Source organism: Euwallacea similis, chromosome 30 (genome assembly GCF_039881205.1).
Source record: "Euwallacea similis isolate ESF13 chromosome 30, ESF131.1, whole genome shotgun sequence".
NCBI classification, from domain to species: domain Eukaryota; kingdom Metazoa; phylum Arthropoda; class Insecta; order Coleoptera; family Curculionidae; genus Euwallacea; species Euwallacea similis.
In genome coordinates, this window is record NC_089638.1 from 1,005,983 (window position 1) to 1,030,975 (window position 24,993).

The 24,993-nt window shown below is 33.9% G+C and overlaps 4 protein-coding genes and 1 non-coding gene across 13 annotated transcripts in view; 2 read left to right on the forward strand and 3 right to left on the reverse strand.

The window, feature by feature from the left end:
• The window catches only part of LOC136417846 (monocyte to macrophage differentiation factor 2), a 199,091-nt gene that overhangs the window by 66,511 nt on the left and 107,587 nt on the right, over nt 1–24,993 (forward strand). The gene's annotated exons all lie outside the window — the stretch shown is intronic.
• LOC136417893 (U6atac minor spliceosomal RNA) lies at nt 15,257–15,347 on the reverse strand. Its single transcript, XR_010752874.1, has one exon. It is a non-coding gene; the product is annotated as a U6atac minor spliceosomal RNA (small nuclear RNA).
• On the forward strand, nt 16,485–18,325 carry CHMP2B (Charged multivesicular body protein 2b). The gene is made up of 5 exons (XM_066403592.1): nt 16,485–16,685; nt 16,811–16,902; nt 17,175–17,472; nt 17,698–17,804; nt 18,061–18,325. The coding sequence occupies exons 1-5, from the start codon at nt 16,646–16,648 to the stop codon at nt 18,160–18,162; spliced, it is 639 nt and encodes a 212-aa protein (XP_066259689.1). The 5' UTR covers nt 16,485–16,645; the 3' UTR covers nt 18,163–18,325.
• LOC136417784 (uncharacterized) lies at nt 18,209–21,496 on the reverse strand. 2 transcript variants are annotated; one of them, XM_066403590.1, is made up of 3 exons: nt 21,311–21,496; nt 20,236–20,727; nt 18,209–20,172 (listed from the first exon to the last, which is right to left on the reverse strand). In XM_066403590.1, the coding sequence occupies exons 1-3, from the start codon at nt 21,431–21,433 to the stop codon at nt 19,489–19,491; spliced, it is 1,299 nt and encodes a 432-aa protein (XP_066259687.1). In that variant the 5' UTR covers nt 21,434–21,496; the 3' UTR covers nt 18,209–19,488. The 2 variants fall into 2 exon arrangements, with proteins under 2 accessions (XP_066259687.1, XP_066259688.1); XM_066403591.1 differs by having other exon boundaries at nt 20,236–20,736; nt 21,311–21,426.
• Nucleotides 23,678–24,993, reverse strand: part of LOC136417829 (uro-adherence factor A) — a 35,271-nt gene continuing 33,955 nt past the window's right edge. For all 8 annotated transcript variants that reach the window (XM_066403655.1, XM_066403651.1, XM_066403654.1 and 5 more), the window contains exon 13: nt 23,678–24,443. The gene's annotated coding sequence lies outside the window, so the exon portion shown is untranslated. The remainder of the gene's footprint in view (nt 24,444–24,993) is intronic.

A 24,993-nucleotide genomic window follows, 5' to 3' on the forward strand; every position in this document is an offset into this window, starting at 1 on the left:
AGGCATTATATCAATGTTTTGATTAGATTTAAAGAAAGAATGTGAAATAATAATAAACTTAACTTTTTTTTATCCATATTTCTTGTTATCGCTTTAAGACTTATATGAAAATATATATTTAGTAACGTACTATTTGTTATTTATTAAGATTTGACCATATCCCTAACATCTGTGAAGCAGTTTACTTATAGAAATATTACAATAGATAGAAAGAGGCAAAAATTTTCCTTTTTCCATTGCAAGCTGGAACTCATGTTCTAGGTAAATACTGCAGTGTTAACCGACTATTAACTAATGCATAAACAAATTAGCACGCATCTTTACTACCCCACAATACATAGGGAAACACAAATACCCCATTTCCGTCTTTCTTGCAAACAATTTACCCATTGTTCCTTTAAAGGGACCTTATCCACTAATGGGCTAATTGAAGAGATATTCGTGAAAACCACATTTGTTTATCTGGCGAAATGCGCTGAGTGGTGTTTCTTGACAAAGGTCTATTACCCAATTTACAAGTTTCTTCACCTCCCCATTTAATTTGATACTAAATGAACATTCACAAAACACTAGCGACGTTTGTACTTATTTCCATGTTCATACTGGAACGACGTAGTTCTCAATGTAACAAACACATCAAAAACCTGTTGATATTTGCCAACAAGAGACCGGACTAAAAATTGTTGGGAAATTTGCATACAAAATAAAAATGAAACACAAAAGTCGTCAAAATGTTGCCGCTTTGTCGAAAAATTGCTAAAAAACGTAAGTTGCTGTTTTATTTCTGTTTTGTTGGTTAAATGTAAACCCCAGCTGTAGAGCGGACACCTGTTAACTCGCCCTGATTTTTCTACCTACCTAATATCGTGATTTTGTCTGAATATTGAATGACTTTAAAGCCTGTAAAGCTCCATTCCAAGTTCACAAACCCTATTTTAATTCTAGGGAAATTGGCTGGCAATTAATGAAGTTATCAGCACATTTATAATTTGGAATTTAAGCTACGATTTCCTATAGGAAAGCAGTACCGTAATAGAGCGCCGTAAAGTGGGTCAATAATATTTTCCATCGTCAATCATGATATTCCGACCACTACCTATCAACTGTATGAATGTAAAATGCATAGGAAACGTTTTATTGCAGCACCGCTTTCCTGGACAAACAGTTTTTAAAACTCCTGGCAACTTTGCCAGCAAGATAATTTCCACAAAAAGGACGAAATTATAACAGAACATTGGTCAATTTCTCCATTTCCATGGAAATTATCTAGCCGACAAAGTCACCAAAACCAAGACCTTAGTGTGAATATATCAAAATCTTGGCAACTTTGCCGAGAGAAGTGAATTCGGTTTAATATGAAACAAATAAAATCCTTCCAAAAATGTTTTTTTTTAATTTTAATAGCCAAGGCCGACTTTTATCAGAAAATCAGGGTTATTCAGGGCTGCGGTCGTGTTTTTAGGATTAATACATGATTTCTCTCAATGAAAATATTTACCACGAGTGCCGAATATCGCGAAATTACGGATACATAATGACTGTAGTTTACGTGGAATTATAAACAAAAAAGAGAACGTGCCTGTAGGCGTTGTAATGTACAGGCACATCATACTGAATAATTAACCCTTACGACACAGACACCTTCAATTTGGCTCTGGAATATTTGATGGACTTCAAAATTATATGTAGAGTTATGTACATAATTTCCAGAATTCTGTGATACAGCTTATATCTATTAGGTTGTTCGGAAAGTAATTTCGTTTTTTCCCGACAGAGGATTTAATGGTATTTTTTTGCACTTAACCTCACACTTAAGCCATATAATTTTTATATGCTTTGAGAGCTCATATAACAAGGCTTGTGTGTGAAACATTTCAATTAATTCTACGCAGTAGTTTTTGGTTGGTGCCCTTTTAAATATGGAGAGCGATAAGCAGCATTTTCGACATATCCTACTGTTTTACTACAGAAAGGGTAAAAATGCTGTTCAAGCCAGAAAGAAATTGACCGATGTGTATGGAGAAGGTGTGTTGACAGTACGCCAGTGTCAGAACTGGTTCTCTAAATTTCGATCTGGCAATTTTGATGTCGAAGATGCACCACGTTCGGGAAGGCCGGTTGAAGCTGATAAAGACGCCATAAAGGCATTAGTTGATGCGAACCGTCGAATAACAACACGTGAGATCGGATTGAAGTTAAATTTATCGAATTCAACAGTTTATGACCACTTGAAAGGCCTGGGATTATCCTCGAAGCTCGATATATGGGTTCCCCATGTTCTCACAGAGAGAAATCTGTGTCGCCGCATTGACGTCTGCGATTCGCTTCTCAAACGTGACAAAAATGATCCGTTTTTGAAGCGCATCATTACTGGGGACGAAAAATGGGTTGTATACAACAACGTCAAACGCAAGAGGTCATGGAGCAAAAAAGATGAATCGACTCAAACCATTTCCAAAGCCGATATTCACCAAAAAAAGGTGATGCTGTCTGTTTGGTGGGATTTTAAAGGAATCGTTTTTTTTGAGCTTTTACCGGATAACACAACGATTAATTCGGAAGTCTACTGCCAGCAGCTGGACAAACTGAAGGATGCACTTCAACAGAAAAGACCCGAACTAATCAACAGAAAAGGTGTAGTGTTTCACCAAGACAACGCGAGACCTCACACAAGTTTGGTCACTCGCCAAAAGCTTTTACAGCTTGAATGGGACACAATGCCACACCCACCATATTCTCCAGACCTGGCACCATCGGATTATTATTTGTTCCGGTCACTCCAAAATTTTTTAGACGGTAAAACTTTCATCTCAAATGATGAGGTCAAAAACCACCTCGATCAGTTTTTTGCCAGCAAAGACAAAAAATTTTATGAGCGTGGAATTATGCTACTACCAGAAAGATGGCAAAAGGTGTTGGACCAGAACGGCCAATATATAATTTAATAAAGCATTTGTTTATTATACGAAAACTGTCATTCATTTTCACATAAAAAAACGAAATTACTTTCCGAACAACCTGATACAATGTGTTCAAGATATGGATGTTCAGCGTGGGGATCTCGTAAACGATAAGGTACACATATACAGACTTGTGTAAATAGCAAGGAAGTGGCGCATGTAACGGAATAGTTTCACAATCGCTTGTCAAGAATAATCATCAACCTTTTTTCCTAAATACGACTCTGGCAAGTATTTTGAGGATTCTAAGAAAACTTTTAATTAAAAATTAATTCATGTGTCACACTTACTAACTTATGCAATATTTGGGTTTTTAATTTAGTTTAATCCATATGGATCAACGTGCGGATCTTTTGAGATTTGAGAGAGTTGAGGTTAACTAATTATAAAACATTTTTTAATTAGACTTATAAACAGCCGTGACATAACCTGAATATTTTATAACACCGCCAACATTTCACAGACGCCATAGGCTGACTTCCTGGATGTCTAGTAACGAAATAGAAAAACTTGTCACATTGTATAACGAACGTAAAAGAAGTCCGATCTAGTGCACCGAGAAGTATAAAATGCTATCGCGTATCATGAAAAGAATTCGAAATGTCTTCGAACTAATGCCTCCACCTGCAAATTGTGTACGGCAAGCTGAAAATTATAAAATAGTTTCTTCTATCTGTGGGGACGCACGAGCTTAAGATTGCCGGAGAAATATGGCGTCGTTAAAAACAAGAGCACTTTAGAAGTTCTTGTTCTTGTTGCGGTTTCCGCCTTCACCGTGGAAAAGATATAAACTCGTTTAAGCTGCGAGTCCTCTGTTATTAGAGCTCAGATAAACCGAATGAATCTGGTGGTGGTGTTTTATAGGAAAAGTTTCATTATCGGCTCGCTAATATCTCCGACAAGACGTAAACAAAAAGTGTCTTTAGGCCATGCCAACGTGAAAAACGAGCGAAATCAAAAGTGTTCTTGGTTGGCGACCTCCTAATTGATGCTTCTGCACGCAAGGTCGCGGCAGACCACGAATTCGTTCAAATCAACGAGAAGTCCATCAGCAGGAGATGAATTTGATGGACAGAAAAAATGGAAAATTACTCGCCTCACGACCATTATCCTCCAACTGTAATTTGCGAAAATCCTTCAAGAATTGAAACGCTAGAGATGGGCCGTCTATAATTTATCGAATCGAGAAACGACGACTTAGTAAAAATTGATACTATATGTCAAAAGAGAAGAAATCGCACAGTTTTATCGGGAAATATTGGAACAATCTGAAAAGTTAAAAAATCTCTTTTATTTTAATTTTACGGTAAAATCGACGAAGTAGTCAGGGGTCAGCTGTTCTATTTCTAAGTATCATATTTTTTTAATAAAGTAGTTTTATATATATATTCGTATGCGCAATATTAACACTCTTCAACTCATACCATATGTAGTTTTCGTCTATTATCGACACGGACCTTCGATATCGATATCGCAAAGTAATCATATATGGTACCATATAGGCAGTACGCATACATATAAGTGCCAAGGCAGCGGGGGTGCCCATTGCGCCGATCCGTGGGAAAGTTTAACGGTCGTGAAGAACCCGCTGAACCACCGGGCCTAAGTACCAGCGATGGTAAATACCGCTCTTTGTGTGGGAAGTATTTGACCGGCTCACATTGGCGCTAGATCGATATTATGTTAAGTGCAACGTAAAAAAAGTGTATTTTTTTACTAGTACCACTTTTATCAGTTCCATTAAATAAATGTTATGCGGAACTTAACGAGATAGAAGAGACGACGATGAAGATTATGGTCAATTTGTATTTTCCAAGAAATAGTTCTTACGATGAAAGAAAATTACGTATTATTGAAGTAATAGAATTAAATAACCTCCGCTCTATCTCACTTTCCTGCAGTTTTCAGTTAAGGTTTTAAAAAAATATATATAGTTTAATGGATTTATTTGCATAAAGACTGGAGATTATATGTATAGCAACTTTTATCTCATTTAACCAATCTTTTGGCTCTACCGGTGCTTTCGAGCAATTTTCGAATGTAATTTATATAACAAGCTAGTATAGTATATTTGATATAGAATACGTGGTTAAGTTGACTCAATTGAAATTCGAGACACTTGCAAATTTCATTATTTTTCTCGCGAAAACCAAGATATCATTTTGACATCTTTCTATTTTAGAATAGTCGCCACTGTATAGTTAAGCTTTTAAATTGCAAATATTTATGATCAAACTTTGGTAAGTGGAGTTTCTATAACAACGACAAAATTCAGTATTCAATACTCACATAACCATCCAGAATAGAAGTTCAGCACTATAAATATGAATTTTTTATTGAAAAAGTTTCCAGTCTCGAAGTGGAATTAAAAAGTAAAAGCTACATTAAGCGACTATTAAAGTGACAAACTGACGGGCATTTTAAAAGGACACATCTAGATAACAAAATATGATCATTTAGGATAATCGGATGATTTTGAATTAGTGCATTACAATGCAAATAGATAACTCAAACTAACCTAGTACAACCATTTAGATATTGACTAAACGAATTGTTTTTCCTTAAAATCCTCGTCGACCCGAGACTGATCTATTAGATTTCATGGTTGTATCAACTATTTATGCCTCGCGTTACAATTATCCATTAGAAGATAACCTTCACAGATAGCCGAAATCGAAGAAAAATTACAGGGCACAAAACGCTCCAGGACACAAACCGTGGAAAAAAAATTCCAAGCCCAAAATTAAAATCGCATTTTTTGTTGTTCTCAAGCGTAAAAGGGTTATAAAAGGTATCATTGGACAGCTAAGGGAAGTGGCTATTAATTAAGGGGGTTTATCAGCTGTTAGGTGATTTGTTTAAATTATGGGGATCACCTTTAATAATAATTTATGAGGAAAATGCCTCTAGTTACGTTGAACTCTTTAGGAATTCTTACAGTGCAGATCCTTAATTAAAAACTCTTCTTAAAAACGCTTAATCGGCTTTAGGGATTCAACACCTGGTAGACCCAAAATCAATCGCATCTCCACAAAAAATAGATTGAAATAATCAGAACCCATTACCTCCCATTATGCAGCATAAAATTGGACAACAAAAGGCTTATTCACTTCTTTTACCAGAGCTAACCGAAAGCAACTTGCCTTCTCAGTCATCTCTCTCTGATTCGTAAATCTTCACCTAAATCTCTCTCTATTAGTTCTTCAAGGAGAATTTTAATTACGTATGATACCCATAATAGCAGCCTCTAATAATAGCAGTTTCAGAGAAGAATAGAGACCACATATTGAGATTGAGGGATGGGTTGGATTAGTATGATAGCAACCGCCTTTGGAACTGCTTTTTAAGCAGTGGCGCGGAAATCCAAAAAATCTGTCATATAGGTTTTTGTTCGAAAAGAATAACATTTAAAAGTTTAATTTAAAACCGAAGCAGTTTTAAATTCTACTCACAGTGTCCGGTGCAGGGCGAAAGAACCGCAGATGTTAAGCCGCGATTGCGGAAATATGAGCGATTGTCTCGATGGGAGAGAATATAAATTTTTATATGCCCCGTGTTTTTAGGGCTCATTTTCAGCCTTTCAAGATACCCGAGAATATATTTATGGAGCTTCACATTTTGTCATCTCCGTTCGATGAATGGAATCAGTTTTTATATCGCTTTTCTGCTATAGAAAATTCCTGATTTAATAAATGGGCAGTTACTTTACTTGCGAGTAGTGGGAGAAATATTTTGCTCTCAGGACTTATGGCTCTTATGATTCCTCCATATACAGAGCCATTGACTATTCCTGGTAGGGATTTTTCCATTTAATGATTCACCATTAAGTTCATTTTCTCTTGCTCTTTTTCTCTTAATTTTTTCCTTTACTACAACTTTGGGAAGAGCTTGACGAAGTAAGTATAGAAGCAAATAGATAGATAATAAGTCAAAAGTATGAATCGAATTGCACATTGGAGTGAGTGACGAACAATGAAATCTTTAGATTTTTGTCTAAAATTGAAAAACAATTTTGTTAAGTAGACCAAAAATATCGAATATTTCGTAATCTAGTGCAAGCAGATAATCTATATTCCATTCAAAAGACTTGAACAGTTCCGTTACATACACAGGGCTGGATAATGTCCAACAAATATTTTATTATATAATTTTTATAACAATGCCGGACTAAGGAAATATGCAATTTGATTCTTCTTCTGAGGACCTTAATATAAGACTCATGTATGATGTGATTCCTTCAAGAATGATATGTGATAGTGAAGTGAGATTGAATTTAGACTTTGAGCGCTCAAATCGTCGGATGGAGACTGTTTAACACAAATGGGTTTATCACATAATTTTAAAGAAACCAAAAAAAAGTTTAGAAACAAGACCAAATCAATTGACGCGAGATTTAACATACTGACTAATTCAGTCTGCTTTTCTTATGATCCTCTCTCGCTATTTTCAAACAATCCAATCAGGGACATAGGAAGGTTGTTCAAAACGGCTTAGAACTTAGAAGGACCCTATAATTAAGTGAATAAATAATGACTGAAAGCATGCAAAAGCAAGGAGAAAAGTGGTTCATATGGACCGGCTGAAAAGCACGTATCTTTGATAGTAATTCGGTAGTAGATCTTTCTGAATAATTAAAATACGGCTGCCAAAGTGGTTTAGTTCAATTTATTGGCTTTTGAGACTATACTGGGTAGTCCACTTAAAGTATATTAGAATTGGAATAAAAAGTTAATGGTAAGAAATTAAGAAATAATGTAGAGCATATTTTAAAAGTATAAAAAAATACAGGATGTTCGCTTCTGGACCTCAACCATGAGGATTTTGGTAACCATAAAAGATACGAGATCGGTTAAATTAAGATAAAGTTGGGCAATTTTACATTAAAAATATATCGTTTTAATAGCTTTCAAAAGTATTCGAAAAAAACTGAAATTTAGAAAAAACGTATTTATTTAGAGATAGTTAAAAATAATTGACACTTCATCATTACAATTTTTCCTCTTCTATAACATGGCGATGTCATATTTAAAATCCGACGTCTCGATTTTCGAAAACCATCATAATCAACTTTGTTTTTTTTCTTGAGAGTCATCTTGAATTTTCACATTTTTGAGTTGATCTTTTTTTCTGATTATGATAACATATAATATAACACATGTGATTGACCATAAATCCCAAAATTTGAAAATTCTTGTATACAGAATATATTTTTTTTGTGTTTCATACGTCTATGAACTGAAATCTCAAGATGTGCATTTTTGCTTCGAATCCAATGTTTTTCATGTTTTTCAATATCAATGTTTCAATATTTTAAACAAATTTTTACATTTTCGTATCCTACAGACATCGGTTATAGTAATTAACCTTCCTCTGCACTTTGCATACGTCGATCCCCCAATTGCATTGGGGATTAGTAATCACCAGACTGAGTGTTCGCATTTGAGACAAAGTTAATAATTAAAGTGTGCAACGAAGCTGAAACCATAATCAGACAGGATTCACACATTGTTCCATTAGCTTGATGCTGATGCGAGTGTCTGGAGAATAAACGTAGTGGGTATTAAATCATTTTATCCAGCTTCGGAATAATTAACCAAATCCAAAGACAGTCGGTCTTAAATTTATGTTTGTGCATGCTTAAATATGTGTAAAGATAAATATTGAAGGTCTTGTTATGAACGCAGTCGACAAAACTGTTAAGGGATATATACAGTTGAATGCCAGACAGAAATAAGAAATATTAAAACTTCCTAGTAGAGTCATTTTTTTAAGACGATAATAATTATCATTGGTTGAAATGTTTTAGAGAATTTGCACAGTCTGTTGCTGATCTTCTAGGTGGTATATTTCTTCCATGTCCTTTATAATTTGTTCTACAAGTTTTTTCGGTGCATCTTCTAATGGTTCAGCACAGATGAATATTTACTGCAATATCATCTTTGGGTTGTCTCAATTTATCCTAGTTCTTTTGCACTTTTTCGTAAACTTTAACTAGCCAAGAGGCTCACCACTAGGCTATCTTGTCCAATTTGCACGGTTAAGTGTGTCTGATATCGCTCTCACCTCCATCTTCATCATGTTACTGACCTTCATCTCGTTCTGCCTGATCTTCCTCTCGCACATCATTAGGATCATCTCACGAAATTACTCCCCTATTTCAGCGGTCTTAGTCACAGGTCTCTTCAAACCCACTTTGCAATTTTCTCGGAAATTTACACTTCTCGACTAGGTATTCAATTGCTTTTACCATCTTCACCAAGTAAGTGTTGGGTATAGATGTTGAACAACATGTACCAACGTTTCATCGATGCGCTCCATTATGATTGATAAAGACATGATTGATAGAGATAAATTAATCAATGATGTGTCTATTAATTACAATGGCACAAATCAATTAAATTAAATAGATGTGGCATAAATTCCATAAACCAGAACGTCGTACGCAAGTGTTGTTCCGATGTGTGATATTTCTTGGGGCATTCATTTAAATTCAGTTGACTTGCTGCATTATGTTTCTTAGCAACAGATATTTACTATTACAGGTTAGATCAAATTACATCAGGTTAATCCAGGTTAGTTCAGGTTAGTCATACCATTTATTACATTCTTTTCTGTCGCACCAGAGAGGTATAGAAGTTAGAGACAGACGAATTTTGGTACTATAGGAAGAAGAACACTGCAGAGCATACTTTATGCGAATGTTACGAGTTCACAGGAACGAGAAACACGTTCTTCCAATTTAAAGAGATAGGAAAAGAAATTATTGGAGAATTACTTCTGAAGGATGAAAACAAATGGCAGAGAGTGTCAGACGATTGTGACCATCTCGGAGAGGAACATTAAAGACGAAAATTGCAGGAAGATATTGGCGCAGTACTGCGCTGAATACGAGAGCAATCTCCATCTATCAAAAGTAATGTCTAGAAACGATTCCTCATGGGAGGAACTGCGGAAACCCCACGTGTTTTACTGGACAGATGCCCGGGACAACTCTTGATATACATAGAATGATTTATTAACATCTGTGATCTAACTTGCACAATTTTTAAAATATTTATATTCAAAATTTGATAGATATTTTTGCTCTGCCTCGTATCATTTTTCAAATAATAGATCGATTATAGTATACGTAAGGGTAACCCTGTGTGAATTCAAAAACAAAATAAGCTTTTATTTTAAATTGTTTTAAATTACCTTCCTATTACTCATTCTCATGTTACTGTCAGCTCATATAAAGACTATATAACGAATAATGTTCCTAAATGCATAACAATATCGCGATGGAAATTTATTACTCCCATAACGTCCTTCCTCAATTACCCTAAAAACTTCAATCCATTATTTATTTATCCTCTGATTAAATTGCCTCAAAAAGTTTATAAAAACCCCACCAACAAAAACCCAATTTAATTTTATACCGTGTACACACACAACACACGCCATACGAACAGAAAATGCGGAGATGCAAATTGTCGTTTTTGAGTAATGAAAGCCAAGTTAGTAATTTTTTTATTATCCATTAATGTCACTGTATAATGGAGAGCTCATGACATTCGGGCTTTGTAACAGGCGACAAGTTATTTTATTATGGTCTATTTTGAATTTAATAAAGATATATTTTGTGGTGTGAAGCTTTGTGGTAAATTTATTGATTGTTGATAACCCCTCTGAATGTTCAGTAAAATAGTTATTAAACTCGCATTCATTTTAGTATAATGCATTCAAATAATATACTTTCTCTATAATTTAGTGCGATATCATAAATTATTTCCCTAAATTCATGGGAATCGGTCGTAGGGAGGAATTAAAATTGATTTAGTTTCTAGAAGATATAATTAAATAGTCACTTTCAGAAATATGTGAGTAGATAGAAGATTTTAAAGATAATGATAAACAATTTGAAAAGTGAACTCCCTAGAATCAACAATTTAATATTATATATATTATATACACTTTTTTACGTATATTATATACTTATTTTTAATTACACACATACACATTGCATAAATCATACATATTACCCTGAGCTAACCTAAATTGGAACACGAAACACTCTTTTTTTATTTGGACACTTAACCATGAGAAATGTAATTTTCAGTTTTGAGCAAAAATTCTACCAATTTCTAATTTTTCACAACTCAAACTCACAAATTTGGTCAAACTCCGCTCACTTTGGACTCAACTTTCTTTGATTTTTTGAGACTGAAAAATTGAGCATGTGAATTTAATCCAAAAATACCATACATTTCTGCACTTTTGCAGCATTTAAATTGTGATTAAATTTTGCTGGATCTAAACTTGCTTTCGTCATCTTTCTATAGACTCAAATTGTAATATCTCCTTATTAATTCTCAACTTAAGTCTAGACTACCATTCATCTCTACAATTTCAGAACAAAAGTGTTCCCTGTAGCTTAGCACGCTCATTCCAACAAATCATTTCCACAAGAGATGGATCTTTGTTAATTTCTTGGATTTACAATAGGCCACATTTCATTTAGGATTCATAACGCTCTGCAAACGTTCTCATTTTGCCCATTAAGATAAGTTTAATGTAAAAGCGATTTAAAAACAAACATGATTTTATTCCAAAACCAACATCTCGCATTATTACACCTTCAAGCTATTTCGGCTTAATTTCGGCAAGAATTAACTTGTCAGTGTGCAAAACGGAAATACTCCACGTTAAGTCAACAAGGAAAGAACCAAACTAAATATTTGTACGTCATCAGGAGCTTTTGGGGTGGCCCATTGAAATTTCACCTTCAAAAATGCACATAAACCTGGGTTTTGTCAATAGGATGGCCTTTTGGTATACGCACTATAAAAGCCTTTTGTGTGGCCGATTTGCCCTGTCCACTATAAAAGTCAATAATCTGTCAATGTTTGTGTGAATGATATCAAAATACGTTTGATGATAAGTTGAAAAAACATTACTTCCAACAAGAGGATGAATGTATCATTTAAATCAAAACGAATTAATAAATTGCTCAGTTGCAGTTAATTTATTCGCTTTTAAAATTGGTATTGGTGGACAAAAAACGAGATTATTTAAAGCCACCGATAAAGGGGCGGCAAAGTGGATCGTCACAAAAGGTAAAACTGGAAGCTGAAGACCACCCTTAGGAGTCAGCATTGCACCGAAATATTTGCTAACGATGTTGAATTCTTAACAAAAATGCCGGCATTTTTAAAATTTGTTTGAAAAATCTTCCCTCTTTTAGTTTCTGTGTAACGACACGCAGAACAATTACACAAACTACCAGCTAAGTCGAATACCTACAAAACAAAACTTGCCATTAAAAAAGTCGACAGACATTATAGGACGAGTTAATCAAACAGTGGGTGGTTGTTGTTAAATTTGTTTCGACCACCCGCTATCCGTCTTGTCTCGCCATTAATTATTCGATCCCCGGTCCAAAACCGAATTAAACAAATTTCGGACTTCGGGATCATTTAAAATTCAAAACGGGCCTACTTGTTACAGGGCTGTGGAAGTATGTTTTTAATTTGTCGGGAAGCTAAGGGTTATTAGTAAATTACGAATGGACCCTCACGCTGAACCCTCGTTTGAAGCTGCTGAACCGGCGTTAACGTCAACTGAGTAAATTAGTAAGTGTGTGCCGAATTATATTTGATGTGAATCAAAAGAAATTACTAATTATTTGGTTACAGTGTACCCAAAATTTAGCTTACGTTATTGGGATTTCAGAGACTACAAGGGTCATTATGTCAGTTAAACGAGAAAGTGTTTAACTGCTTAGATTTCTGAAAAATTTTTAGACCACCAAATTCTGATTCCACTAAAGAAGCGTTATTTTCGCTTCGTTCGTTCCATCATTATGGCACTACCAGGATTGCCTAGAACTTCGTGCCTGTTATAGTTTCCGAAATACCAATTCAAACGTAAGCCAAATCTGGAACACCCTGCATGTACATACATATACTGTAAAATCGCAAAATTTTTATTTCCAGTGCCAAATAGTTTCTGTAATTGGTTGCAGATCACCTAGGGTCACTCTGCATTTACTCTTATTTGCACCTCATCAGTGATTATTTTTTATGGCTGCTGCAATGGAAAAGAGGATAAAAAAAGAAAATAGGAGTGAGCGCAACGAGAACCCATCAATTTGTTTGGATATCAGGTGCGAAAAAATCGTGGTTCCCGTGTGCAGAAGCGACCTTAATCGTAACAAAACCATCTCCGGACCAAAAATCGTGACCGCCCCACGATGGGTAAAGACTGCGAAATTAAACCCGTTTAAAACGCCATGAGACAAACAAGAAGTGTTTTCTTTAATTGTTGATTCCTATACTAGATAAAGGTGGGAGGGCTCTGTTAATTAAGATGATAAAAGCGAACTGGTTTCAAACACAAACACCTACCAACAAGAAGAAAAATGATGAAGTGTTTGTTTTCTATAATTTTTACGGTAGAAATATACTCAATAGAGAAGACCTTGTCATAAATAAAATAAAACATTAATTGGTTTAATTTACATAAATATCTGGTAGTAAAAGTCAGACTCTATAGTGTATTTTTTAAATAGAAATACCAAACAACGGAATAACATAAACGGACTAACGTTCGGTATAAATCATCCTTCGGGCAGTCGGAAAAGGCCTTCACCTGTGTACTTTAATGGACGCATTTTGAATTTTAAGACACTAAATTTGAAAACCGCTTTTCAGTACAAATAAAAAAGGCCCCCTTTGAATCGTCATAATTTACTCTAGAGGGGGCGACCCTTCTAAATGAGTTTGCGTCCAGCGGTGAACGCATGCCGAGATGAATTTTAACAATGATTTTTTTGGGTTTTCTGCACCAGAGCTCACAGTCTTCGCCTCAAGTGAATTAAATTGGTTTAACCGTATATCCTTTTGTAACTAGAAACAACGTTACGAACATCAAATTTGAAACAAATTATTCGGAAGCTTGAATCTACGAATAAATATAAAAAAATCAAGGTTTAGGGTGGCGATTCTTGACACTACTTCGATAAGAAAGGCCCTGAGAAGGGAAATAGCGTTCTATTGATTCTGAATAAACTTTAGACTTTCTCAAAGTACTCCCCGCTCTCCTCTGTCTTTCTCTTTCTCGAAGAAATTGTAAGGCAAAGAGAAAATATCTCTACTGCTATCAATCAGTAGCGTATTCCTATGAGGAAGGAGGGGGACGTAAGAGGTGAAAATTGTTCTCCTTCAGGATTATTCTTCTTTCTCATGAAGTCGGGATTCACCATCCTGATGTCCACTTTCAAAATACCCGAGAGTCAACTTTGAGAGTGATCAGAAATTAGGAATCGTTAAATTTGCATAGCTATGATTTTAAGACTGGAAATTAGTCAAATTATCATATCTAATCGCTTGTCGGAATAGTTTTGTAGCGGATTGTCTAGGTCCCGAAATTGTAGAACGACAGAGGGCTGTTCCTCGTTCGATCTACCGCTGATACACCTAATAATAAACTTGTAAACGGTCCTTTCACAATTAAAGATAACACATATTAATGTTTATTTCTGTCTGCTTCGCTGAAAGTATAGGTGCCTTTTTGCAATAACTTTTCGAAGTATGTTAAATTAACATTAACAGGTATAACCACTTCCAATTTAAAAAGACAATTAAAGTTGATAAAATGGCAATAAAAATCAAATGGAAATTTCAAGAATCCGTCTCAAATTTGTACTTACCTCAACATACCAATGATTTTTCGCACAACTTAAGGACAAGGGTAAGGCATTTCTTCTCATGCTTATTACATCTACTTCCACTAAACGTTTTATCTTTGTCATCTTTTCACTCTTATCGTAGAGATCTGGTACATGAAACCTAGAAAATCAATGAGAATATCTATTAAATTAATTCTGGATATTCAATTTGAACTTGCTAGAAATTAGCGAGTTTGCAGTTTTTGTGTCTATCTTGTAAAACGTGCATAAGTAAATTGCTCACCAGTATAAATATGACAGTTTCTCTAGTTCTGCTTAACTCTAAGATATCAAATCTACACTTGATTCTACCAACTAAAAAATAGAATTTACTAAGATTTTAATGTGTGTGATTGGGCCTGCTTTCACGAGTGTTGAGATATAAGTGAATCCATATTAATGTTAAATTTATAAAATTGAAAAATATAAAAGTATTCAGCATTTTGCTCTAGTTGATTCCTATCAAAGTCTAAATTCAGACCACCACACCAAGCTCGACTTTCACGGTGAAAACGTTAGGAACTGAAAATGAGTTTTTATATCAAAAATCACACTCAAAAATAGAACGCATCACAACATAATTTTTTCTAAAAAAATGTGCTTAAGAGTGCCTTAAGCATATATGTGTTATTCCATCCTTGTCTAGGGGAGTGCTAACCGTCTCTCCTTTCATACAACACAATTTCAAATTTGAGATACCCGGTATTTAATGATAATACAGGTTTTGCAATGAACGTAAGAAATTATTGAATTTTTTACTAGTCGTGCCCTCTACTATGCATTTTCTGAATCACTGCAACGCGACATCTATAAATAAGAAACTGCATTACTTATTCACCAATTTACAGGAATCTTGAAATAGCTATGCTATATTTCGGTTTTTACCCACACCAGTGAAGAGAAAGATACCCATAATTTGGCCCATCAAATGGAATAAGTTGTTTTCCCCTTTATATTCCAAACCATCAACGGGCAACGTGAGATGGTAGGGTATTTTGCGCCCTACTATCCAACGAATTTTGTTCATATTTGTAAAAATACTACTCCTAACTGCATGCAAGATAATACGACGTCTCAACCGGAGTGCTGTAAATCCATCAGTGAAAATTATCTTGGGTTCGATCCCCAATGTAAATTTTCAACATCAAATGTTGCGCCATATCATGTATAACCGTAACATTTGTAATTAGCACGAGATTAAACGAAACCTGGCCTAAATTCTAGGAGTTGCAAAGAAAAGATAAGAAGTATCTCCAACCATCACTTTGTATCTTCCTAATAAAGAATCTCAGGACTCAAGTTTATATGAAGCATCTAACCTAAAATGAAACGCAACTGCGATATGATGTGACCTCAGATCATTAATTAACACCCTATATAGAGCCCTTCCCAAAATTTTTGACTTATACAGAGTATCCCGTGACTCGATGACTATAAAATAAGGGTTCTTAAAGTATAGTTTCTTAAAAATATATATCATGTTAGTTATGTTTTATTAAATAAATTATTTTAATTTTTTTAATGTAAAGTGGGGATAATTGCATTGAAATTCTAATTTGATAGGCTGAAGTCAATAAATAAAAGTTTTGAGCATATATATATAAAATATTTTCGACCTGAAATTGACAGAAAAGCTCACCCTTAGTTTATGGCTATTGAGTTGCGGGACTCCCTGTATTAAAAAAATGGAGTGTGAATAAAAAGCTCGTATTGTTGAGGTAGTAGGTCCTCCTGTTTAGTTATAAAGAAGCCGCGTGGTTCAACTTGTCAAAAGCCAGTTGTCAAAATCATATGTTATGACAGATCATAAATAAACATGAAAACAAGCAAATTTATTTATGTAGGATGATTCAGTTCCAAATTTATTGTACTGATTGTAATTTATTAAAGTTTCAACGTTACTTCTGAACCTTTATTAATTATTTTACTGGCCCTTTATCCCATAGTTGTTGATGTAAAAGTGTATACTTTAACTAACATGTCTTTCTTAAATTTCTGGTCCAAACCAGATCCTAAAGGTATGTAAGTATAAGTATCTTGTGTTAGCTTTTATATTATCTATGCATATAATAACTTGCTTCATATTTACACGAATAATAATTTTATTATGTATAGGAAACCAATTTGCTTTTGTTTTTTCTAGAAGAGCAAAAGGAGACAGACAAAGCATTAAGGAAAGTTGGAAGGGATTTGGAAAGAGACAGACTCAAACTTGAACGAGAAGAAAAAAAATTGGTAAGAATATTCACTATAACATGCAGTGAATGTGAGTGCGACTAAATATTTTAACAACTTCGTAAAAAAAATAATTAGTACATAATCTGCAATGAAATAAAAATCCTTTAAAGTGCTTAGGAAACAAAATTTGTACTTAAAATACATTGGAAAAATGAGTTCTGAAGTGCTTTAGTTTTTTTTTATTTCATCATTTATTATTATGATTCCTGAATACTAGTAGGCAACATTTATTAGTCTGCAACTATTTTTACCACTAAGCTTGTGTTTAGGAACAGGAAATAAAGAAGCTTGCCAAAGAGGGCAACAATGAAGGCTGCCGCATTTTAGCCAAACAACTAGTCCAGCTCCGCAAACAGAAAACCAGGTCTTATGCTGCTAGCAGTAAAGTTACAGGAGTTCAATTCCAAAACAAGGCGATGGGGGCCAATGTTAAACTGGCAGAATCCATGGGAGTGGCAGGAAAAACTATGGCTGACATGAATAGGTTGATGAAACCTGAGCAGCTTGCTGCCACAGTGAATGCCTTCACAAAAGAAAATATGAAGATGGAGATGACTGATGAGATGAGTAAGTTCTTTTTTTAATTTATTACAGTATTAGATATATGTATATAGGTGTCAATTATGTGGTTACTTAAGAGTGTCATTCCTAACTCAGTTTTATAACAACCAGTTTATATAAGCATAGGTCCTAAATGGCCTTTTTGGCTCTATCTGAAAAGATATTTTTTCCTTCTTTTTCTCATAAAATAAATTATGCAATATTAATAAATAACCAAATACTCTTTTGCAGTTAATGATACTTTAGATGATATGCTAACAGAATCTGGGGATGAAGAGGAAAGTGACAACATTGTCACTCAAGTACTAGATGAAATTGGAATAGAAATCAGTGGGAAGGTAAGTCAATGATTTAAAATATGAATCATGTTAATTGCATCGTCAAAACGTTACAGGCATATATGTATAAATAGCGCTCTCAAAGTTGAGATCAATAGATCTCAACTTTAAGATTTGTTGATATAGTTTTTGCCCAATAATTTTCATTTCAATCCAATTTGAGATTAATGCACTCGAACAATTTAACCTATGTCAAAATACAAATAGCTTACTCTCAAAATATATTTCACAGCTTCACATTGACCTATTTTTTCAGATGTCTGGAGCACCTCTACCTGAAACAGGAAAAATTGGTGGTAAGTCCAAAGGGCTCACGGATGATGAGATTGAAGCACAATTAGCACAACTTCGAGGGTAACTTAATTGGCCTTTCTATCAAATGTGATATAAAAATATAACTTAGGTAGTTTTGTACATTTTATAATATCTCTTTGTTCGTCTATTGTAACAGGAATATTAAAATATTTACAATAATATCATCTAAAATATATTCACTGATGATAGCAATTATAGATTTTTGCAGGCAGTTATAAATTACAAATTAAATACAAATATTTTTTGTTTTACCTGGCGTTTTAAGTGATATATAAAATATTGCCACTATTGCTTAAATTTGAGGGAAAAGACAATACTAACAAGAAGTTAAAAAACCTAATCTGTGGCTAATTATTAGCTAAAAAGATCAATACAAGATCCAGGTGCACATATAATACATATAACATGCAGATAGCCAATAAGCGTAAATCTACAAATAAAAAACTGCTCACTTGAAATACCGTATCATCGTATTAATCATTGAAATAGAAAGTGCGAAGTATTAAATTTTGAGTATGGAATCAATGTGAAAAAACTCATAAATATATACGCGTATTAGGCATGTAAACTCATAAGTAGTAAAAAATAAGAACAAATAAGTAAAATTTGTTTTAAACTTTCACCTAGTGCATAGGGTCGCACATCAAATGGGAAATTGAGTGAATGACCTCAAAAACGAAGGTTGGAAAAAACTCTCACTCTTAATCTCTAAACCATTTAAAATTCGTCCAAAAATATATAGTGAATCACAAAAATCACATAGCTATTAGATATTCCTTTGCTACAGCCAATATAAAATTATTGTAGTTATGAATAAAACGTAGAATCATACTTTGAAAACCGCACGACTTCTCTGATTCACTCTGCTTCATATAGACAAAGGGAATGTTAAAATTAAATGGAATGTTTTAAAACAATGACTTTTGTTGGAACGTCGAAATGGAATAAATAGGTATTTAACGAAGTTAAAAAATAAATTTTCCTATTTTTTTGTGGTTATTCAATGGTATGATCCAACCAGATAAAATCACAGTTGCATCAATAAATAAATAAAGTATTGTAATATTACATAATCCTATCAATATTATTTAGAATATTTTGGAATACCAAGGTTGAGAAGCACATTATTATGACTCGAACATCAACTTTAACTCCCCAAGCGCGCACTGCTGAGACGTCCCTAAGACGTGAGAGTTATAAGTTCTTCACAACCGCGATTAATATACGTTTTTTCCACTACTAGATTTAATTAGATTTTACAAAATTACAGTAAACCTATCTAAATTAACCACAAATTAAGTCCTAAACGCAAAAATAAAATGCGTCTTAGATTATGACATCAATACAAGCTAGTAGTGGAAAAAAATTGTTAATGAACTACCCCTGAATCAGGAGTGCCCTGTCTACTGTAACTCCTCAATTGATATTTGGAAATGCTCGTATCTAAAACTCCATTTGTCCTTTTATTAAAGTGAGTAAGCGGTTCTAAATCAAAGCTACATTCCCTATGCTCTCTCTCATAAATTTTCCTATTTTTACTAGAACCAACACAGTTATCTTTCACTTTCTTCAGCCCTTGTTTCTCTTCAGCAATAAAATCTATGGAAGTGGCAGTTATTGTTGACGGTGTCCTGCTTCTGCGAAATTGCTCGACTGATTTTAAAATCTCACTATTTTGTTTTCTTATAGTGGCAAGCATACTCCTATTTTGTTCTAAAATATTACTGTAAGTTAGGGCAACATAGAGGATTACTATGGCACCTAGGAATGTAAAAGCATAACGCGCGTACCAAACGAAGTTATAGAGATTGCTGTAGAGAGCGTGAGTTTTAACTTCAGAAGAATACTTTGTGTATAATGAACATATCAGTCTTTCTATTGCTATGTTTAGGGTTAAAAGGAAAAATAGGGGAAGTCTTGCTGAGGACGTTCTCTCACTTGCGGTAAACAGAAAAATTAAAACTAAAGCAAAAATGTTGAACATTATTGAGTCCAGCCAAGAAATCTCTCCAACTATCCAAGTCTGAAGACTTGTCACTGTTTGTGTTAGCAGCTAAAACGTTGAAAATATTTCTATTGAATTGCAGATTTAAAAAAATTAGTAAAAAACACCCACCTTCAAAATCTCTTGATGAGCACTCACAGACACATAAACATCCTCTAGTATTTTCTCAAGAAACCTTTCTTGCTTCAACATCTTTTCTTGTAGTAAAATGCTTTCCTTCTGTACCTTTATTAAGTTCTGTTGGTGTTCTGCAGAAACCTCTAACTGCTTTCCCACTTTTTGTGTATTTTCAGCAATAGTTTCATGCCAAAACTGCCCTTGGAGAAACCAACAAATGTTCTGAGTATGTGTGTAAAATTCAGTATACACATTGAAGGCCCTGTCTGACATGTTGCTGATGCATATGGCCTTCAAGTTGGGTTTTTTGTCTGATTGACAATTGTAAGTTTCATGGCCAGACATTTCCAGAAAGCAGTTGGTAATATGTAAGGCAATATCGCTTTGGACTTCCTCAGACAGGTGGCTGCAGCCTTCAGAGAGATGTTGGAGAGCTGCACGCCAGCATGGACCATATTTGGGGAGGCTGCCTCTCTCTTTTATCATCTATAATATCTTGCAGGGTAAGTATGGATTCAATGAGCAAAAATACTAAATATGATATATGCTTCAAGAAAATAATACATACCTGTCAGAATTATTTAAAATCATAAAAACTGTACTTGTCTGATAGAGCCTGCATTTAAACAATTCTTTTCAGGATGATTGGCATAACATGATGCATAAGAATTTCACAAAAAAGTAAATATAGGTATGAACTTTTTATGTTTTATGTTATGTACATGCTATGAGCTGAACAAGCAATAATAGGTATCACCATAGAGTCAACTCAACATTAATAACAGTAGAAAATACTTAGATATAAATCATTTTTCTTTGGAAGAAAATTGTATGACTTTTATATTGCAACACCATGTATACATGGAAAACACTATAGGTTTTTTCATATTTATTGTTTTATCATAGGAAGAAATTTGAGAAGGTATCTAACAAGTACCTAAATTGAGAAAACTATCACCACAATGTTTAAGAAACTACTGCTTTTCGAGTTCTAAAATCTGACAGCTATTTGTGCCATAGACCTTCATATCTTTTTTAGGAAGCCTTTTTCAAGAAAAAATATACTTACTTGGTATTGAGTTCTGCCTTGTTCGGTTATTTCTTTACTCATCTCTCCATAGACATACACAAAATCTTGAAATATTAAGGAACACACTATTAGGCAGTGAAAAATGGTCTGAACTAAACCCATTTTCAGTTTGGGGTTGTACTTTTTATAAGTTTTTCCAGTTTGTTTACCAACAAACCTCCATTTTTTCAAAACTGTTGATGTTTGAGGTTATTATTTTATTTTTTTGTTCTTGGTTAAGATGGACAGTAATAAAAGATTAAAACTTTCAATCCAATTTTTCCAATTTTTTTATGCTATGTAATGGATTTTTAAATAAATACAAAACTCTGTATCTAATGGGGCTTAAACCTGGTTCCCACTTAATAACAATCACTTGATTATACCGCGATGGCATTCAAAGATATTACAATTACTGTGTACATGATATAACACATAACCTAGATTTTTTGACGGGGTAACTACGGATTGCTCGTAAGGGTTTATTGTTCTGCACATGACGCCGGCTGGTTCCTTGAATTTGGTTCGTTGTGGACAGCGATAATACTTAAAATCAGCTTATATTTTAATTAGATATATTGAACTAGTTCAGCCACTCTTTGTTTTAATGTACAACATATAAACAAACCTAAACACTCAAGATGAATAAATTTATTTATTGGCATTAATAAGGTATTTGGCTATCAAATAGACATTTTTGTACCTCATATATATTCGATTTTTTCTGTTATTTGTAAGTTTTTTGTAAAAGCTGCATTTATCTTGTACACTATTTTGGTTCTGGTATTGGGAGGGCTTACTCGAAGAGACATGAGAACGCCTTAGTACCTTACACATCTGATGATTGTGTTCGATCTGCAATATTTCAATACCTCAAGAATCTCGATAAGTCCCAGAAGTATAATCTCAATCCTCCATACAGTCAGGAGAAAGGATATTTTCTTTGACACTTTTTAAGCATCATATTAGGAATAACGTCGATAGGAAATCAATCTACCTCTCCCATTGGGTTCATAAAAATTGAAATTTGCATGAATCTGGCGTACACTATTCTGGTTCTGGTGTTGAGATAACTTGCTCAAAGAGACATGAGGATATCTCGGTTCTTCGATAGCCTGTGATGAGATCATATTTACAATATCTCGAGATCGTCAACCTTGCTGATAGTTATAATAAATCTCAAGCATATTTTCCAATTACTTTACATTCCAGTTATAAAGAACGTAATAACAACAATCTTCTGGCTAAAATCAAAACAAATATTTTTGAGGTTATGATGGAACAAACAAAAGATACATCTGAGAGAGACTCCAATCATTCCATCTCTCTCTGAGTCATACGGCCTGGTAATCAGCGACGAGAATGGGTATATGAAGCATCTGTCTTTATTGCACATGTTAACGTCCTTCTCTCGCTTTCGTCTCGATGTTTTCGTACTTTGTCTTACTTGCACTGACCCACTAATCTACATTTGTTGGTGGTGGAATGTGTGGAATGCGGATATAACCAGTTCTTGCTAACGCCGCTTTTTTTTTGTCGTCTTTTTTACCCCTTGGCGCACGCAGTGGAATGTTTGAAAAGTGGATAAAACTGGTTCGTGGCACTTTTATTCCCGTTCTGGGGATCTTTGTTCACCTTCAGCTGACCTTCGTAGTGGGATATGGACATAAGGGGTTCTTTACAGGGTTTATTCCACGGATTATTTTAAAGGGGATTGCATGTGGGTATTAAAGGGAGTTTAAAAACAGTTTTGAATTAATTAATAAATAATAAATAAAATAAATTAAATTATTATTGATAAGACCTTGGAATGCCCTCTACGACGAAAATTCTTCACGACTTCAAGGACTAAGATGAAAAGGGAACGTTTTAAGATCAATGCTGAATTTAAAGAGACACATAAGGCTACACTTGGAAGTGGAGGGTGAACTCTTCAAGCAGCTCTTATAATTTTCTTCAATTACTTGTTTATTATTTTATTATTTCCCATGTACTTTTTGCAAAAAACAAAACATTTCACTGTGACTGATTTTATGACTATATCTCAGTTGGATGTATTGAAAGCATTTTCAATGCTTAGAAGTACCATGATACAAAATTCCCTGGGTTTCACTGCCTTTTCCAAAATTTCTTTATTTATATTAATAATATTCGTCAACGCTCCAAGTCGATTTGCGGCTATTAAACCTGTTTGGATTACCATAAAACAGTGTTTTCTGTTCAATTTCTCTAGCAGTTTAGGAGTTCACCCACGAAATCTAGTAAACTAATTAATCAGCACATTTGTAAGTGAGATTGGTATTGACAAATAAGGCAGCTATTCCTTTTTGTCTGGACCAAGTGGTAAGACCCCGGTAAATCGAATAATTTATTAAAAATACTTTTATTTCATACACATTATTATACTTTTTATCATGTGATATGCGACATTTACCTTTTAAAGTACCATAATTAAGTAAGTAGGTATTATTGACTAAAATTATATACAATGACAAGACAAATACAATGTAAATATAGATACAAGAAGGCCACAAAATCCGCATTGGCAAATCGTAATATGTAATATCAATATAAAATCGTCAAAATTAACATTATCTGTCACCCACTGGCATACACTATTTCTCCTTTTATTAATTAACAGAAATAATAGTTCTCCTCATTTCAACTTTTTGTGACCGCAACTTAAAAATGATGTTGACGCACAAAAGAAGAATTGACTGAAGATTCTTTCCTTCACCCTTCAACCCTGCTGCACACATTTTGGAGTAACCAGCATGCCACAACAAATTAATAAAGTATAATACAAAACTGAACAGGTAGGTATAACAAGAGTTATAATACGTCTAGTAGTGACATTGTTATATAACATCAAACATTCCTAAAGCAGTAACGAAACAGGCTTCGAAACGTAAGAAAATTGTATGTATTAATGATAAAATGAGAAATAAATAAATCGAAAATGCACATCTTAAAGCACAACTTATAAACAAAAAAATACAAGAAAAAAACACACAGAAAAATGTGCCTTTAAAATTTTAAAAGTAAAACTCTCTTCATTAATTTTTACTACTTCGCGTCCTCGAATCAGAACTTCTGAGAGATTTCTAAAAATCGGATTGATCAGGTCCTAAACCTACAAGAAAAAAAAAGGATTACGGATAAGTACATAAAGGAGTTTTATAATGAGAAAATAGGTCCATACGAAAACAGTGGCTCTATTGAAGACACCTTTTATTTGCATTTGAAACACTAAAGCAGGACAAACAACAAATACGATATCAATAAAATTAAAACATTCATGCACTCACAAATGAATAATTATTTAGTTGCACTACCAAATGCGTTAACTATCTCTTTTCTGAAGCAAACTACACCTTTTTAGTTAATATCAGAATGAAATATGGACTTGTTAAGAAAATTATGTAATACTATAAGCTGACGGTAATGAATGATTAACCCGATACACCTGTATATGTTTAGTAGAAATATATTATTTTGTTAAAATGCCATAACAAATAAATAAATAAAAAAGTTTTCTTGGCTTGTAAGTCAAATGCAAATAAATGTTATCTTTAATAGATAAATGAAATGACACAATTTGCAAAGGTGGAGTTTACTCCAAAGGAGAATTTTTAGTGGGTAAACGATCTATGAAATGTTCGTCACTTCAATTAGTCTTAACT